The following is a 15,676-nucleotide window of genomic DNA, read 5'->3' on the forward strand; positions in this document are numbered from 1 at the left end:
GCACTTTCGCAGGGGCGGAATCCTTGCTTTGCCGCCGGGACGGCACGCGGTCGATCCCAGGGTCAGTCACGTGTTGCACCCTAGGATGCCCACCGGCCATGTTATGAGAACCGACTGGCTTTGTCTCGGTGTTGGTCGCGTTTGAGCCGAGCGTCATGGAGTCCGTGGCTTTCTGTAGCTTATATTGTTGTAGCCCACGACGCTTTGCGTGTTTATCACCAGATCGCTCGGCATCAGCCACACTCCTGGTGCGACCGCAAGACTCAGTCTCACCTTGGCCTCCTGCACGGCCAACTGGTACCTTTGCACGCTTTGAGCGATGTCGTTTTCTATGATCGCGTCTTCAAGCAGCTTCGTGAACTCCGCCTGCGCCTCCATGGCCGGCCCAAAGGCCCCCGCGATAGAGGAACGGACGTTTACCTGCGCGCCAAGCACTGTGTAGACGAACGCCTCGACCGAGCGATCGAGTCTTCCTAGCCCTGCTTTTGTCAGCCCCTCACCTTTGGGAGGCGCAAACCAGCTATATTGCACGCCCCCGTGGTCGTCGTTGCTTCCCACTATTATACGTCCCACCTTCGTCGCTAAACAGATTGAGGTGGCTCGGGTACTCGTCCGCCGCCGTGTCGTAGCCACGGATCACGTGCACGTTGCGATACCCCTCCCCCGGGTAGAACACAAACACATCGCCTAGCCCGTGGTTCCGCCCGCCTTCCCATCGGAAGTCCGGCTTACGCGGCAAACCGAACTCTATACATAGACGCTCGAAAGCGGCCTTCTTGTAGGGGTTACCTTTTTGCGTGAACGGGCTGTCGCCAGGCAGGGGGGCGCCGAGCTCGTAGAGTATCCTCCGGGTGGTAAAGTAGACGTGAAACCTTAGAAATCCCCTGATGACAGAGGGGAGCGTGGTGAAAGTGGTCGACTAGGGACACCCCACATCCGGCGGTCGCAAAGTTGAGTTGCTGTGGCCAGTACCCATAGGAAGGCTCCGATAGCCACCGGCGAGACTCCTTGGCGGACTTGTGCGTGACTACTGTCTCTTTGCATATGTCTCGGATCCTAGTCGTGAATGATTTGTCCTCAGCCACGTGTATCTCTAGCAGCGTGAGTAGTGGGGTGATGTCTGAGGCCGTGCTCTCCACGGGGGTCGCGGGCACGGCGTAGAGCACCTTTTGCGCGAGGGTCAGAGACCTGGGGAAACCGGTCTTTGCGCGTTTGACTTGTTCGGCTATAGCGTGTTTGATATGTCCGGCTATAGAGGCTCCCGCCGCAACTGCCACCTTCTTCGTCTCCTCCTCCTCCCTTCGGGGAACCTCGTTCAGCATCCGCCAGCCTTCCCAATCCATGCTCAGCCCTATTAAACACGAAGGCGGGCTATGTTCAACACAATGGTGGTCCTACATGCTGTGTTCACCGGAGGCGAACTGACGCTCTTCTTCGAGCAGCCGATAAGGCGCCCACGCTTCGTGGCGCTCCGGCAGTGCTCGCTGTTTAACAGCTGGTATAATCTCGAGCGGGAGCATCAGATAATGACTATAGCCTCCCTCCCGCCCATCGCTACTCTGCCAGCCGGGCACCACACGGCCGAGTCCATCGTGGGAACGATCAACCGCGCTGAAAGCAAGATTCTGACCGCGAAGCTGGATCCCCTCACCGGGAAGATCGCGCTCGTGTCCAAAGGCGTTGCGTTCCTGAACGCCGAGCTTTGCGCACTATTCGGCCTAGAGGCTAAAGACGATCAGTTGGGTGGGCGGGGCCTCGTACTGCCCGTAGGGGAGCCCCCACTTAAGGTAACTTTGCCGAAAATAGAGGCCCTCTACATCTTCTGCGATATCGTAGACCGCACGCAATGCCTCGCCTTAGACGAGCCTTCAAACGTTCTCGCTTGCCTAGAGACCCGCGGGAGGCCGCACGAGAAAGTCGTCTATGGGCCCGACATCCCCGTTTGTGTCGCAGCATCTTCCTCTGAGTTTATCTCAAGTATCCAAATATGGATCAGGGATGACCACGGTAGACGGGTGGACTTTAGGGGCAAGCCTGTTCGCCTCGTATGAGAGCTAACCTAGGTCCGACATAACCAGCATGGCAAACAGCGACGTTAGCAGCGGTGCCATATACCCCTCGCTTCCCAGCGTCTGCCCCCCGATTTGCCCGCAAACGCACATGACGCCCACCGCTCCGGCAAGCATCGGCGGCGACGTGCAAAGCTTCCGACTCCAGAAAATATGTGACACTCAGGCGGTTCTAGACAATGAGATAACGCATCATCGACAGGTGCGGAAGAAGTATAAGCGCGCCTTTGCCGTTACCCATGCTGTGTCTGTGGCATCCGGCATCGCTGCAGGGGCGCTTTCCAGTGCCGGGGTGGGGGTCTCTTTGAGTGGGATAGGGGTTCTGATCGGCGGTCCGCTGGCAGGGGTCGCTGGGCTGGTCGGTGTCGTGGGCGCGGGCGTAGTCTCTAGGGGTCTTACGAGCAAGGTGGCTAAACACGAAGACACGATGGTTTTAGCGGAGAGTAAGAAAAACTCGCTCAGCGAGCTGGTCTCTAAGGCTCTGCAAGACGGGCATATCTCAGACGAAGAGTTTCGGCTAATACTTCAGGAACAAGAGAGATACTACGCGCTCAAGGCCGCTATCAGAGCTCGGCACGGCCTCGCACCGCGTGATAAAAAAAGCGGGAAAGGGCCCTCCCTGGAGGCACGCGAAAAGATGAAAAAGAGGCTGCGAGAAATTCGCGAGGAGTTCGGGAGCGAGGTGTTCGAGTAGAACTCGGCGTGGCGTTTGAATTTACGGCCGAAAAACGGTTATTCCGCGCTCCGTAGGTTTTGCGTAGATTTATCCATGCGCTTTTTCGCCCAGACCTTATGTACGCGGAACGGCCCCGGCCTACATTAGCAATTGCCAAAAGCTTATGTACGTGAAATCGATTTGGCCTACATTAGCAATTGCCAAAAGCTTATGTACGTGAAATCGATTTGGCCTACATTAGCTTTTACCGATTGTTTATGTACGTGAAGCATCATCTGCCTGATATATAGAGACGGGGCTGGGGGGCTCGGAGGAGGGATTCGCGCCTCCCAAGCCTAAGACGGGAAAACGGGGCTGGGAGGCCCGGAGGGGCGATTCGCGCCTCCCACTCGTTTCTATGAAACCCCCTGGTCCCCCCATCTGAGCCTGTCCGTCTGTTTCTTTGACCGTCTGTCCGTCTATTGGTTTTACCGTATGTTTGTCTATTTGCCTTTCTGTTTTATTGGCCCTCAATGCACAATCTAATAGCTAATGTTTCTTGCCCTTCGTTTCTTTCGACAGCCATGTAACGATGCCTATTGTAAGCAGATCAGCAGTCTTTATCAACGCCGAGGGCTTCATGTCATTGACAAACATACGTAAACTGTTCATATGCGGTGGTGAGTACATCAAGAAATGTTAAAAAAACATTTTTCTAATTATGAGTATCATAGAATGATGATTTATGACAAGGGGCTGGTAGTATCATTAGGTCTGGCTAAAACATACATTTTTCAAACTATACTTTTTGTTTGAGAGAATTTTTTTGTTGTTGGAGAGGGGAGAGAAACCAAGAACTAGACAGAAAATTACACGAGATTGAAATTAACGCCAAACATTCAGTCGACCAATAAGAGGCCTAAGACACGACGGCGCATGTAACAGGAAATACCTCGCGATCGTCAAAATTGATAATTATGATAGAGATGATGATGATGATTATAATAATGACCGTGAATTGGTGATGATAACGACCCATTTCGGGTGGTAATATTCGAGTGAAATTTCTTTTCTCTCACCGAGCTAACTAACCCCTTATCTTATGATGATAATAATAAAATAGAATACAATAATACAATGATAAAAAGTACATCTTACAATGTTACTTTTAACTTTCTTGTAGGCTTTTTTCTTCACTGTATTTGCCTCATCGTAGTGACATATACGGCCTATAACATAGCGCCATTCATCGTTGTTGTTTTGAATTCGATGTCATTTATCAATTGTGGGGTGGGCGTCAATGCATTGGACATCGCCACCAGGTTATCTTGTGCCATTATGGGAATGGCAAACACTTTTTCGACGTTCAACGGAATTATGGCACCAATAGTCGCTGGACTGATCGTAAGATCTCAGGTAAGACTGTTAGTGAATTGTCACTTTAGGGTGCGTTCGATCGACCATTTTTCTGGAAAAAGAAATTTGGAAAAAAAAAAACGAAAAGACCGTTCGATTGACTTGTAGATAACTTAATCCTAGTTCAGTCCATCCGGACAGCTTTTTCACAGTCAAGGCCCTCCGGACAGCTTTATCCCAGTTAAGTCCATTCGGACAACTTCTTTCTAGTTCACCAGGCTAGCTTTGCCCGAGTCAAGTCCATCTGTCCAAATTCAACTCTACAGGCATTCTTATATAATTTCTCAAAATTTACAGTGCAAGCATTATCGATTTGATTTTAAACATCAGATTCCGCTATAAAAGGGAAAGCTCCTCCCACCCCCGGGCTCATAATTTGCAATAATAACCAGAACACTGCCAAGCTAGCAGTCACAAATTATAAGCCTTCTGCAAAATTGCTTTTCTCTGAGCGTCAGTAGGCTGGAATAAAAATTTTCTTGCACAGGTAACAAGACAGTTGTGTTAAGATGTTGTTAAATTAGGTATTTGCTGTCCACTCACGTTTTGGCTGCAAAATTTTAAATTTTGCGCTATCCATAATCAAGCGCACCTGCATAAATTATTCTCGCGCTGTGATGAAAATGCTCGTATTTTAGAGCGCACACAGCTTGGTATAGCATTATTTTACGATAGATAGAAACATTTTTAGATGGACATTTCTAGGAATGATATTTATTTTGGTTATAATATGAAATTTGAATTTAGCGCTCAGAGCAATTGTCCTGACATGTTGACCCATTGACGGCTGATTGATAACTGATTGTCCTGTCATGTTGACCCATTGACGGCTGATTGATAACTGATTGTCCTGTCATGTTGACCCATTGACGGCTGATTGATAACTGATTGTCCTGTCATGTTGACCCATTGACGGCTGATTGATAACTGATTGTCCTGTCATGTTAACCCATTGACGGCTGATTGATAACTGATTGTCCTGTCATGTTGACCCATTGACGGCTGATTGATAACTGATTGTCGTGACATGTTCACTCATTGACGGCTGATTGATAACTGATTGTCCTGTCATGTTGACCCATTGACGGCTGATTGATAACTGATTGTCCTGTCATGTTGACCCATTGACGGCTGATTGATAACTGATTGTCCTGTCATGTTGACCCATTGACGGCTGATTGATAACTGATTGTCCTGTCATGTTCACTCATTGACGGCTGATTGATAACTGATTGTCCTGTCATGTTGACCCATTGACGGCTGATTGATAACTGATTGTCCTGTCATGTTGACCCATTGACGGCTGATTGATAACTGATTGTCGTGACATGTTCACTCATTGACGGCTGATTGATAACTGATTGTCCTGTCATGTTGACCCATTGACGGCTGATTGATAACTGATTGTCCTGTCATGTTGACCCATTGACGGCTGATTGATAACTGATTGTCCTGTCATGTTCACTCATTGACGGCTGATTGATAACTGATTGTCCTGTCATGTTGACCCATTGACGGCTGATTGATAACTGATTGTCCTGTCATGTTGACCCATTTACGGCTGATTGATAACTGATTGTCCTGTCATGTTGAGCCATTGACGGCTGATTGATAACTGATTGTCCTGTCATGTTGACCCATTGACGACTGATTGATAACTGATTGCCCTGTCATGTTGACCCATTGACGGCTGATTGATAACTGATTGTCCTGTCATGTTGACCCATTGACGGCTGATTGATAACTGATTGTCCTGTCATGTTGACCCATTGACGGCTGATTGATAACTGATTGTCCTGTCATGTTGACCCATTGACGGCTGATTGATAACTGATTGTCCTGTCATGTTGACCCATTGACGGCTGATTGATAACTGATTGTCCTGTCATGTTGACAAATTGACGGCTGATTGATAACCGATTGTCCTGTCATGTTGACCCATTGACGGCTGATTGATAACTGATTGTCCTGTCATGTTGACCCATTGACGGCTGATTGATAACTGATTGTCCTGTCATGTTGACCCATTGACGGCTGATTGATAACTGATTGTCCTGTCATGTTGACCCATTGACGGCTGATTGATAACTGATTGTCCTGTCATGTTGACCCATTGACGGCTGATTGATAACTGATTGTCCTGTCATGTTGACTCATTGACGGCTGATTGATAACTGATTGTCCTGTCATGTTCACTCATTGACGGCTGATTGATAACTGATTGTCCTGTCATGTTCACTCATTGACGGCTGATTGATAACTGATTGTCCTGTCATGTTGACCCATTGACGGCTGATTGATAACTGATTGTCCTGTCATGTTGACCCATTGACGGCTGATTGATAACTGATTGTCCTGTCATGTTCACTCATTGACGGCTGATTGATAACTGATTGTCCTGTCATGTTCACTCATTGACGGCTGATTGATAACTGATTGTCCTGTCATGTTGACTCATTGACGGCTGATTGATAACTGATTGTCCTGTCATGTTCACTCATTGACGGCTGATTGATAACTGATTGTCCTGTCATGTTGACTCATTGACGGCTGATTGATAACTGATTGTCCTGGCGTGATGACGCATTGACGGCTGATTAATAACTGATTGTTCTTGAGCCCGGGAGTGGGAGGAGCTTCCCCTTTATAGCGGAACCTCGTGTTTAACATAAATCCACTGCTGTTTCCTTGATAAAAACGGTGCAATTATCTTGTACAAGATTTTTGGTCGCCATTAGGCTGCTGGCAAATCCTCTCGTCACAATAAAGGAAAAAACCCAACCATGTACAATACATCTCCCTATTTTACTCAAAATACTGTTTCCTCCGTTTTTATTTTTGAATCCTCAGAGGATCCATGGTTCTGCGGAGGAGTGTTTTACGCAATCAGCGCGTCGGCCAAGCTGCAACCATAAACACTGCGACAGTAGCAGTTTAGTTTCTAAGCAAGAGTACTCATTCCGACAACAGCAGGTTATGCTTGTCTTTTTTAAAAATTGCAGTCTGTTCGCCGAAAACCGGTTCGCCGACAACCGTTATCGTGGGCGAACAGCTTGTCGGCAAACTGATACGTCTCCTTCACTAGGTGTAAATGATGAAGCCATGTGAGATGTTTTTTTACAACCAGCACAGGCAGCCCAAGCTCTTTCAGTGTTTATATATATGCACTTTGAAGGTCAAAATTCGAAATCTTCAAATAATTTATTATTTATAGTGAGGCAACCTAGTCTTTGCGCACTGCAGAGAGCAGCAAGAGAACCAAGGTGGTGGAAGTTTTGTGTATCCGGCAAGAATAGTACCAGTAGAACGGGATTTTGCGCGAGTTTGCCACCTTAAAAATTCACATGATTTTTTGGTGCTAATCGCTTAAACTTACTCAATAATTTCCTTTAAAGATTATCGTGTTTTGCTGTATATCACAGCAAATGATGGGGCATCATTTGCTGTGTTTTTATTCCTCTTTGTTGGGCACAGACTTGCCACATGAATTACAAGCGTGGTTTCTGTGCAGAGCAGATCATTCACAGGTGCGAATCGGGCAACGCCCTTGCCACATCCATGCTTTTCTTCCTGGTGTAGGAATGTTTCATAACATATGTCACACTTGCTGAGTTTCTGTTCTCAGTAAATCACCATAAGCGCCTTCTTAGGAAATTAAGGTCTGTTTACTGTCTAGAATGAACCAAGTCATTCAGGCCTAAAGTTCGGGCAAAACACTTCATTCACCTTATCCGTATGGTTTCAGTCCAGGTCAAGTATAAATCATTGAAGCCGCATTATCACCAGTTTACTTCCGGTCGATTACGTTACAGTCTCCGATGATTGTTAACGGACAACGCGAAAAATATTTCAAAATATTGATAGCAGTGTGTCAATTGGAAGTTTCTTTGATGATTTGATTGACAATTTAGAGCGGATGGCCTGTTGAAAATCTCTGATTCCAATAGATTCTTTTGTCTTTTAACGGTTGAGGTTTCCGTTAGACCTTCGGAAGTGAACTGGTGACAATGTGGCTCTTCTCCCGTTCATCACATTTGTATGGTTGCAATCCATGATGAATCTCTTTGTTCTTCTAAGCTTAAAAACACAGACTTACCACATTCATCACATTTGTGTGGTTTCTCTCATGAGTGAACCATTAGGTGTCTCTTCAGGTGTGTATGTCGGGTAAAGCATTTGCCACATTCATCACATTTATATGATTTCTGTCCTAAGTGAATCATTACGTGTCTATTAAAGTTGCCAGATTGGATAAAGCACTTGCCACATTGATCACATTTGTGTGGTTTCTCTCATGAGTGAACCATTAGGTGTCTCTTCAGGTGTGTATGTCGGGTAAAGCATTTGCCACATTCATCACATTTATACGATTTCTGTCCTGAGTGAATCATTACGTGTCTATTAAAGTTGCCAGATTGGATAAAGCACTTGCCACATTCATTACATTTGAATGGTTTCTCTCCTGTGTGAACCATTAGGTGTCTCTTCAGGACTGTATGTCGGGTAAAGCATTTGCCACATTCACCACATTCGTATGCTTTCTGTCCTGAGTGAATCGTTAGGTGTGTTTTCAGATTTCTAGATTGGTTAAAGCACTCGCCGCATTCATCACATTTGTATGTTTTCTGTGCCGAGTGCATCCTTAGGTGTCTTTTCAAGACTGAATGCCAGGTAAAGCCCTTATCACACACATCACATTTGTATGGTTTTTGTCCTGAGTGCATCATTAGGTGTGTTTTTAGGTGTCCCGATCGGTTAAAGCATCTGCCACATTCATCACATTTGTATGGTTTCTGTCCTGAGTGAATCCTTAGGTGTGTTTTCAGGTTTTCAGATTGGTTAAAACACTTGCCACATTCATCACATTTGAATGGTTTGTGTCCTGTGTGAATCCTTACGTGTTTATTCAGGAATCTAGATTCGGTAAAGCACTTGCCACATTCATCACATTTGTGTGGTTTCTGTCCTGAGTGAATCATTAGATGTGTCTTTAGGCGTGAGGGTCGGTTGAAGCACTTGCCACATTTATCACATTTGTGTGGTTTCACAGATAAATTCAATGCTTTTGATGTCTCCTCTACAATACTTTTTAAATCAAATAATTCTGGCTCAACTTTTATTTCCTGTGTGCATATCAAATCTTGACACTGATCAGAAGCTTGCTTTATAGGTTTCTTCTCCGACATGATTTTCTCTTGACTTTTATCTCCCATAACACTTTGTCAAATCAAATAAAACAAATGAGGAAATCACTCTACTCCAGTCCCTGAAAAAGAAAACAAACACTTTCTTAACCCCTTTGTAGAACAAAGATAATAGGAGACAAATCAGCTGCGTACTTACTCGTAAGTATTTATACAACATATTTCAACAGCTTAGTTCATAATTAAAAATATATCTATCTCACAGAATCAAACTCAACTAACAGTTTACCTTCGATTTCAAATTCATCAACATATAACACATAAGCCCAAGCTCTGTCAATGAGTAACAGTCTACGGAACAGATGCTCATTTGCATTAGCCACTCTCCGGCGTCCTCGATTCCATGCGACGCCATTTTCTGCCATTTGTCATGACAACAGCCCACGCTTTGACGAAGGCGATGTTTTATTACATTTATAACATTAGATAGTATGCTTGCCTGTTATACTTTAAAAAGAATATCATGACAATAAAGTATAAGGGTCAACTTATTTCATGTTAGCAAATCAACTTCCTAAGAAGTCTTAAAAGAATCAGATTTTGGCGATATTTTGAAGAGTATGAATCATATGAGAAAAGTTCTAACTCACTAAATTTCACATTTTTGGTACATCCAGTCATAAGCAAAATTAAAAGCCAAGACTCACAGCATAGCTAAAACTGTTATTTTACTGAATCTGAGTGAACTCTGAGCACATATTTCCACCTGGTTTTAAAATTATTAAACGATTACGAGCTTACATGGTTTAACCGTCTCCAAACCGCAAAGCACGCATGTAAATATATTCTAAATATCGTGAAAAGGCATGGAAAACGCTGGAAAGTTTGTATTGGACGTTTGATTAGAATTTCTTCAGGAATTTGTCTGGGAGGTCTGATTTCCGTAGCACCCTTAATAAAGAGCAAAAAGTCCTTTAATAGCATAGACATGCAACAACAGCCAATAATTATGTTTGCTTCTAAAAACATTTTGGTACACCTTGTCATAGACTCGTTTTATGGAAATCATGTACAATATATGAATCTCCAACTAATAAAATCTCGGTGTGTGAAAGATGGGCTCCAGATCCTAACGCGTTAGAAAATAGGAGGATAAATTAAAAAGTGTGTCATTCCTTCAGTCTCGACTAAGTCTTTGTTCTAGCCGTAGAAGCGTGCGTAAATAGCAAAAGAATGAAATGAACAAGTGACCGTGCATTCCAGCATGGCAACTGTGTTAAAAATAAACTTTTCTTTTTCCCCCCAAATTTTTTTTATTTGGACTAAATAAATTTTGTTATTATGTGTGAACATTACTCTTTGAATGAGGTACAATTTAGAAAATGGAAACGAACAAAACGCTCTAAATATAATTTTATTCACGTCCTAAAAATTTTATGCTAATGAGTCGAGCATGATTTTTATTGTAAATTTCCTCTTCGCATTATCATGGGGGCAAGACACCGAGAGAGAGGGTAGAAAATCAGCGAAAGATACCTCTTAAGCCTCTTTGAAGCTAGAAACATCACTTTTGGTACTCCGCCTGAAGAAGGAAAATGTCCTTTGTATGATAGTGTAGGTTGTTTCATTTATATGTTGTTTTAGCAGCTTTTAAGCAAAGCGATTCAATCGAATCAAAATGTAAACATATGATCAATGATTGATATTAACCAAAAAAAATACTTGCAAAATAGGTTTTCTATGACAAGAGTCATCGAACTATCATGTGACCCATAGTCCCTAATTTGTCATATTAAAGCGGTTAAAATCAAGAGAATCCTCTTGTTTAAAAACTAATTTAAACCACGCAGTGCATGTTGCAGTGCTCCAAAAAGGTTAGTGAAAAAAAAAAAGTTAGAAGACCCATTTTTAGCTATGGTTGCAAATCAGACAGCCTTTGTTGTCAACCGTATGCTAGATCAAAGGTAAACCCCCGTGAGCCAACTTAGAGGTCATCAATTACAATTAATTTTATAATTTTAAATAGTAGCTTTAAACGACCAGAAAGGCGTAATGCGCCATTGCAATTGTTGTGTGTTGTTGTGAACAATAATGCGATAAATTTTAGTGAAGGAAAGAACCAAATACGTCCGATCTTCAAGATTTCTAAGAAATGATCATGTTAATGTGAATGATTTACGAAGTTTGGCGATCAGCTTAGAAACTTTGAGGAAAACAGCCTTCTAACTCAAACCCCCGAATGCACCTTTCGGTCGCATTTCTCCTCAGAAGCTCTCTTCCAGCATCAATATTTTTAGTGCGTTTCCTGAAAAAAATTTAAAAGAATTCGGCTAGAAAAGTTGCTCACGTTAAATTTTGAAATGTTTCAAAGTTTGTGGTCGAGTACAGACTTGGGTTTATTATCATTGAGCTAGGTAGAAAGCTTGATAAGTTATCTCACCCGTGTGAAACGATGACTTAGAATGGCGTCGCATGGAATCGAGGACGCCGGACAGTGGCTTCTGCAAATGAGCATCTGTTCCGTAGACTGTAATTTGAACCGGCTGGCTCATTGACCGTTAACAGAGAGAGAGAGAGAGAGAGAGAGAGAGAGAGAGAGAACATATGGAGTTGTTACTTTATGCTAGTTTTTTTTTTCCATAAAAATGCAATAAATTCAATCCAAGGGCCATTTCATGAAGCTCAATGGTGCTTCAAATCTTCTTTAAAATAAAAAAAAAGGTTAACATAAAGGGAAAGAGAAGGATGATAATTTATAATTTGATTGAAAATAATAAAAAGGCAAGACATAATATATTCACAAGCTAAGGCCTGATGCACACTGGCGATATAACGACATAACAACATAACAATTTGACATAATGGCATAAGGGAAAAAACATGTTTTTTTCTTTTATGTCGTTATCTCCACGTTATTATGTCGACGTTATTGCCATAAGTCGCACCCTTCACACTTGAAAATAAGGACATAAGAATGCGCGCGCCTATCTTGTTATGTCATTATATTGCCAGTGTGCATCAGGCTTAATAAAGGTAAATATAAGATTTACATGATAAAAAAAACTTCATAGAGACGTTAAAGAAAATAATCAGAACAGAGATAAAAAAGTTATAAATTAACATTAATCATAACATTGTTTAAAGGTTTTTTCTGTTATTTTAAAAATAGTCAATGAAGGTTGTTTCAATCGATTTTTTAGGCAGACTCGAGGCTTCTAATGCTTTTAGGAAGAAATCAATCATACAGAAAATAGCCATGCTACATGAACATCAGAGAAAGACACATCCTCGTATACAGTCTGTTGCTCCAGTTACAGATGGTACCCAATTCCGGACAGTTTGCATCAAAAGCATGTTAAAAATATGCAAAAGCGAATAAAAAAATCCTGTATGACCTAATTAGTAACTAACTCTCATACTCTTGCGTGCAAATGTAATAAAGTAGTTGGCGTTATTACCATGGGGAAAATTCAAGTTTATTTGAAGGTGAGTCAAACTTTTGTTCACATAGTTTGAAAGTTAACGGTGTAGTGAATTTAACGCTTTACATAAACCAGTCCTTCTGGTAAATTAAAGTATATATTTAGAGTAAATATTTAGTTTGTCAAACTTTCTAAACATATTCTAATGGCTATATAGACAGCCCAAACTATAAATTACCGCCTTTAAGCACTTTCAGGATATACTATTGCTTCTTTCTCTATGCTTATTTCATCAGGTTACAATAATTATTTTGAAAGAGTCTTTTTAGAGTGATTTCTTTGGGGGAGCCCATTCAGAAGTGAAGTACAAATGCCGCTATGTTTTACAGATATTGATATATAGCCATTTGTCTATGACAAAAGGTCAAAACAAGATGATGTGAGAAAAAGCATTTTTATTAAGTTGATCCAGTAAAACTTAATAAGATTATTGTTAATATGCTAAACTTCATGATTCAAATGGACGAATTTGTGATTCAGAGAGCACTTCATTATAAATTAAACAAATGCTAAAATGCTCTTTGCAGATCTACATCATTAAAGTTGGGTTTGCTAAAAAAGAGAAATTCTTATTTTGATGTTATAAGAATCGGAAATATAGGGGAGAAGTTACGAAAATCGTTCCTGAAGTTTGTGTCCGAAATTGGGGCCAGTTGACTGGGATTAGAGCAAATCAGTGACACATTATTTTCGAGCATGGCACCCTAAACTTAAAAATATATATTTATATTATAAGTATTTTATTAGGTTAAGGTCCAATCTTGTTACTAGCAAAATATCAAAAGGGTTTTTATTGCTAAAAAGTAATGGAGCTAATTGCAAAAACTGTCGGTAACTGGGGCAAAATACTGTATCATATAATTGAAAAAAATCTCGATTGAACTAAATCAAAATTCCAATCTTCGGTTGGCTTTGATTGGGGTCAGAAATCGGACTTCAATAAAAGCGATTCCGGGCGATTTGAAAGGGTTGAGAACACTAAAACAAAAGGAGACTCGATACACAGGAACCTCATAAGGAGCGATTTTTAAAATACTACATAAGTACTCACAGTTTGAAACTAACGAGTCGCCCCATAACAGGTAATCCGGAATCCGGAATCCATGAAAAAATGAGATATGGGATCCGGAATCCATGAAAAAATGAGATATGGAATCCGGAATCCATAAAAAAATGAGGTATGGAATCCGGAATCCATGCTGCTGGAATCCGGAATCCATGCTGCTGGAATCCGGAATCCACGAGAAAAAACCCACATGGAATCCGGAATCCACACACTAGGATCCGGAATCCAGAACCCTATTGGAGAACCTGTCATGGGGCGAAACGAGGAAAATGCCCAAAGCAGGGGAAATTGAAATGAAGTGTCTAGAAACTAGAGAGTCGGGAACGCATGCCCAAATACTAGCTACCTGGCAAGTTTTATAATTTTGTAAAAATTAGCCATATGAATCATATTTATCTATCCAAAACCATGTAACATTGTTAAGAAATTAAAGAGATCCTGATGCACGAAGCTATTTGTAAAGGCTGGCCATACCACAACAAGAAATTTGGGTATACACTTAGTGATTGTCAAAACACTACATACCCGACAGCCTGAAAATAGCGAGGAAAATTCCTTAATGAGAATCTAAAAGCATTTTACATCATTTTTGAAGTGATTTATTACTCATATTTTTTTACATAAGGCCGCAAGTTAACTCACAGAAAAGATTCTCAGAAGGCTAGAAACCAGGCAGCTACATGGCACAATTTTTTTTCCGATTTGTGTTCCTTGCAAATGGCTTTAATTATGATCGGTAGTTAAGAGAGATTTAAGATCGGCTCTATAAAGTTGTTAGAAATACTACACGTTTTGAGATAAGCAAATGTTTTAGAGACAAAAAACCTGTCGGGTATGTAGTGTTTTGACAATGGTTCCCGTGAGGTTCGTATTAGCTCATTCATCCTGATTTGAGTTCTTTGCGAATCTACATATTATGAATGTTTTGTGAATAGAGATCGCTTTCAAGTTCTTTGAATGTTAGATGTTTATATATTCACAAATATTGTTCCTTGAGTGATTTTAAAGGAAATGCAAAACCTGTCAGGTATGGTATTAGTGTTTTGACAATCCCTCCAGTGAGGTTCGTTCGCTCGAAATTTTTCCCAAGTCGACTTGAATTTCTTTGTTATGGTGTCCCTTTGCGAATCGCTCTAAATAACAAACGCTTCTTGCATCGGAATCGCTTCCAAGTTTTTAACAATACTAGTTTCAGTTTCAGTTTAATCTTTGTTTATCGGGGGTAACATATTTAACCGAATATACAGTTTTGTAACATATGGCCCTCGGTTAGTAAGCACTGTCACTGGGGGTGGTCATATGGATATATTTTTTTAAATTCTAAAAGTTGCCGGCAATCTAGTATTTGGGATCGCGTTCCCGGCTTTTGGGTATCTAAACACTTTGAAATCGAAAGCTTGAAGATTGCAGGCAATATACATAACCACAGAGTCCTAGAGGATAACACAACCACAGACAAAACGCAGACAAATACTATCAGACAAATACTACCCCAGAATCAGTAAGAATGTTAAAAGGGAGTAGATTGTACCAACCTTCTTACCACGCGACTGGTCCGCCATTTTTCTCTTTTGTGAAACACACAGGAAGCCCCAAAAGGATCCCTCTTGTGACTAATGTGTAAGACGGGACTTCTGTGGAAGCCTCGCCGCTACTGGGGTGGGGGGGGGGGGGGGTAATAACTGTCCAGTGAAAAAAACGAAATCAAGGCGAATCCAGGAGATGCAGAGAGGAGGGGTTCCCCATTTGAGCTTCTTGGGTTTGGGGAGTTCAGCACGTAATGCAAAGCCGGAATTTTGAACACTCTATGCCAATTGTTTCTACAAAAACGTAGGAAGAAACCA

General features: G+C 42.1%; 1 protein-coding gene across 3 annotated transcripts in view; it reads right to left on the reverse strand.

Moving 5' to 3' along the window:
• The window catches only part of LOC116610163 (zinc finger protein 239-like), a 31,542-nt gene extending 16,089 nt beyond the window's left edge, over nucleotides 1-15,453 (reverse strand). Inside the window, exons 1-4 of one of the 3 annotated variants that reach the window (XR_007306756.1) lie at nucleotides 15,368-15,402; nucleotides 11,725-11,827; nucleotides 9,574-11,589; nucleotides 8,237-9,406 (exon numbers count right to left, since the gene is read on the reverse strand). Coding sequence is in view for 1 of the 3 variants with exons in the window: in XM_048722754.1 (XP_048578711.1) it covers nucleotides 8,433-9,353 (921 nt within the window). In the remaining 2 variants the exon portion in view is untranslated. Of the gene's footprint in view, nucleotides 1-7,139; nucleotides 9,407-9,573; nucleotides 11,590-11,724; nucleotides 11,828-15,367 lie in introns of those variants that run through there. The other 2 variants (XM_048722754.1, XR_007306757.1) reach the window with 2 other exon arrangements.
• Nucleotides 15,454-15,676: the final 223 nt, after the last annotated feature.

This window comes from Nematostella vectensis, chromosome 15 (assembly GCF_932526225.1).
Source record: "Nematostella vectensis chromosome 15, jaNemVect1.1, whole genome shotgun sequence".
NCBI lineage: Eukaryota > Metazoa > Cnidaria > Anthozoa > Actiniaria > Edwardsiidae > Nematostella > Nematostella vectensis.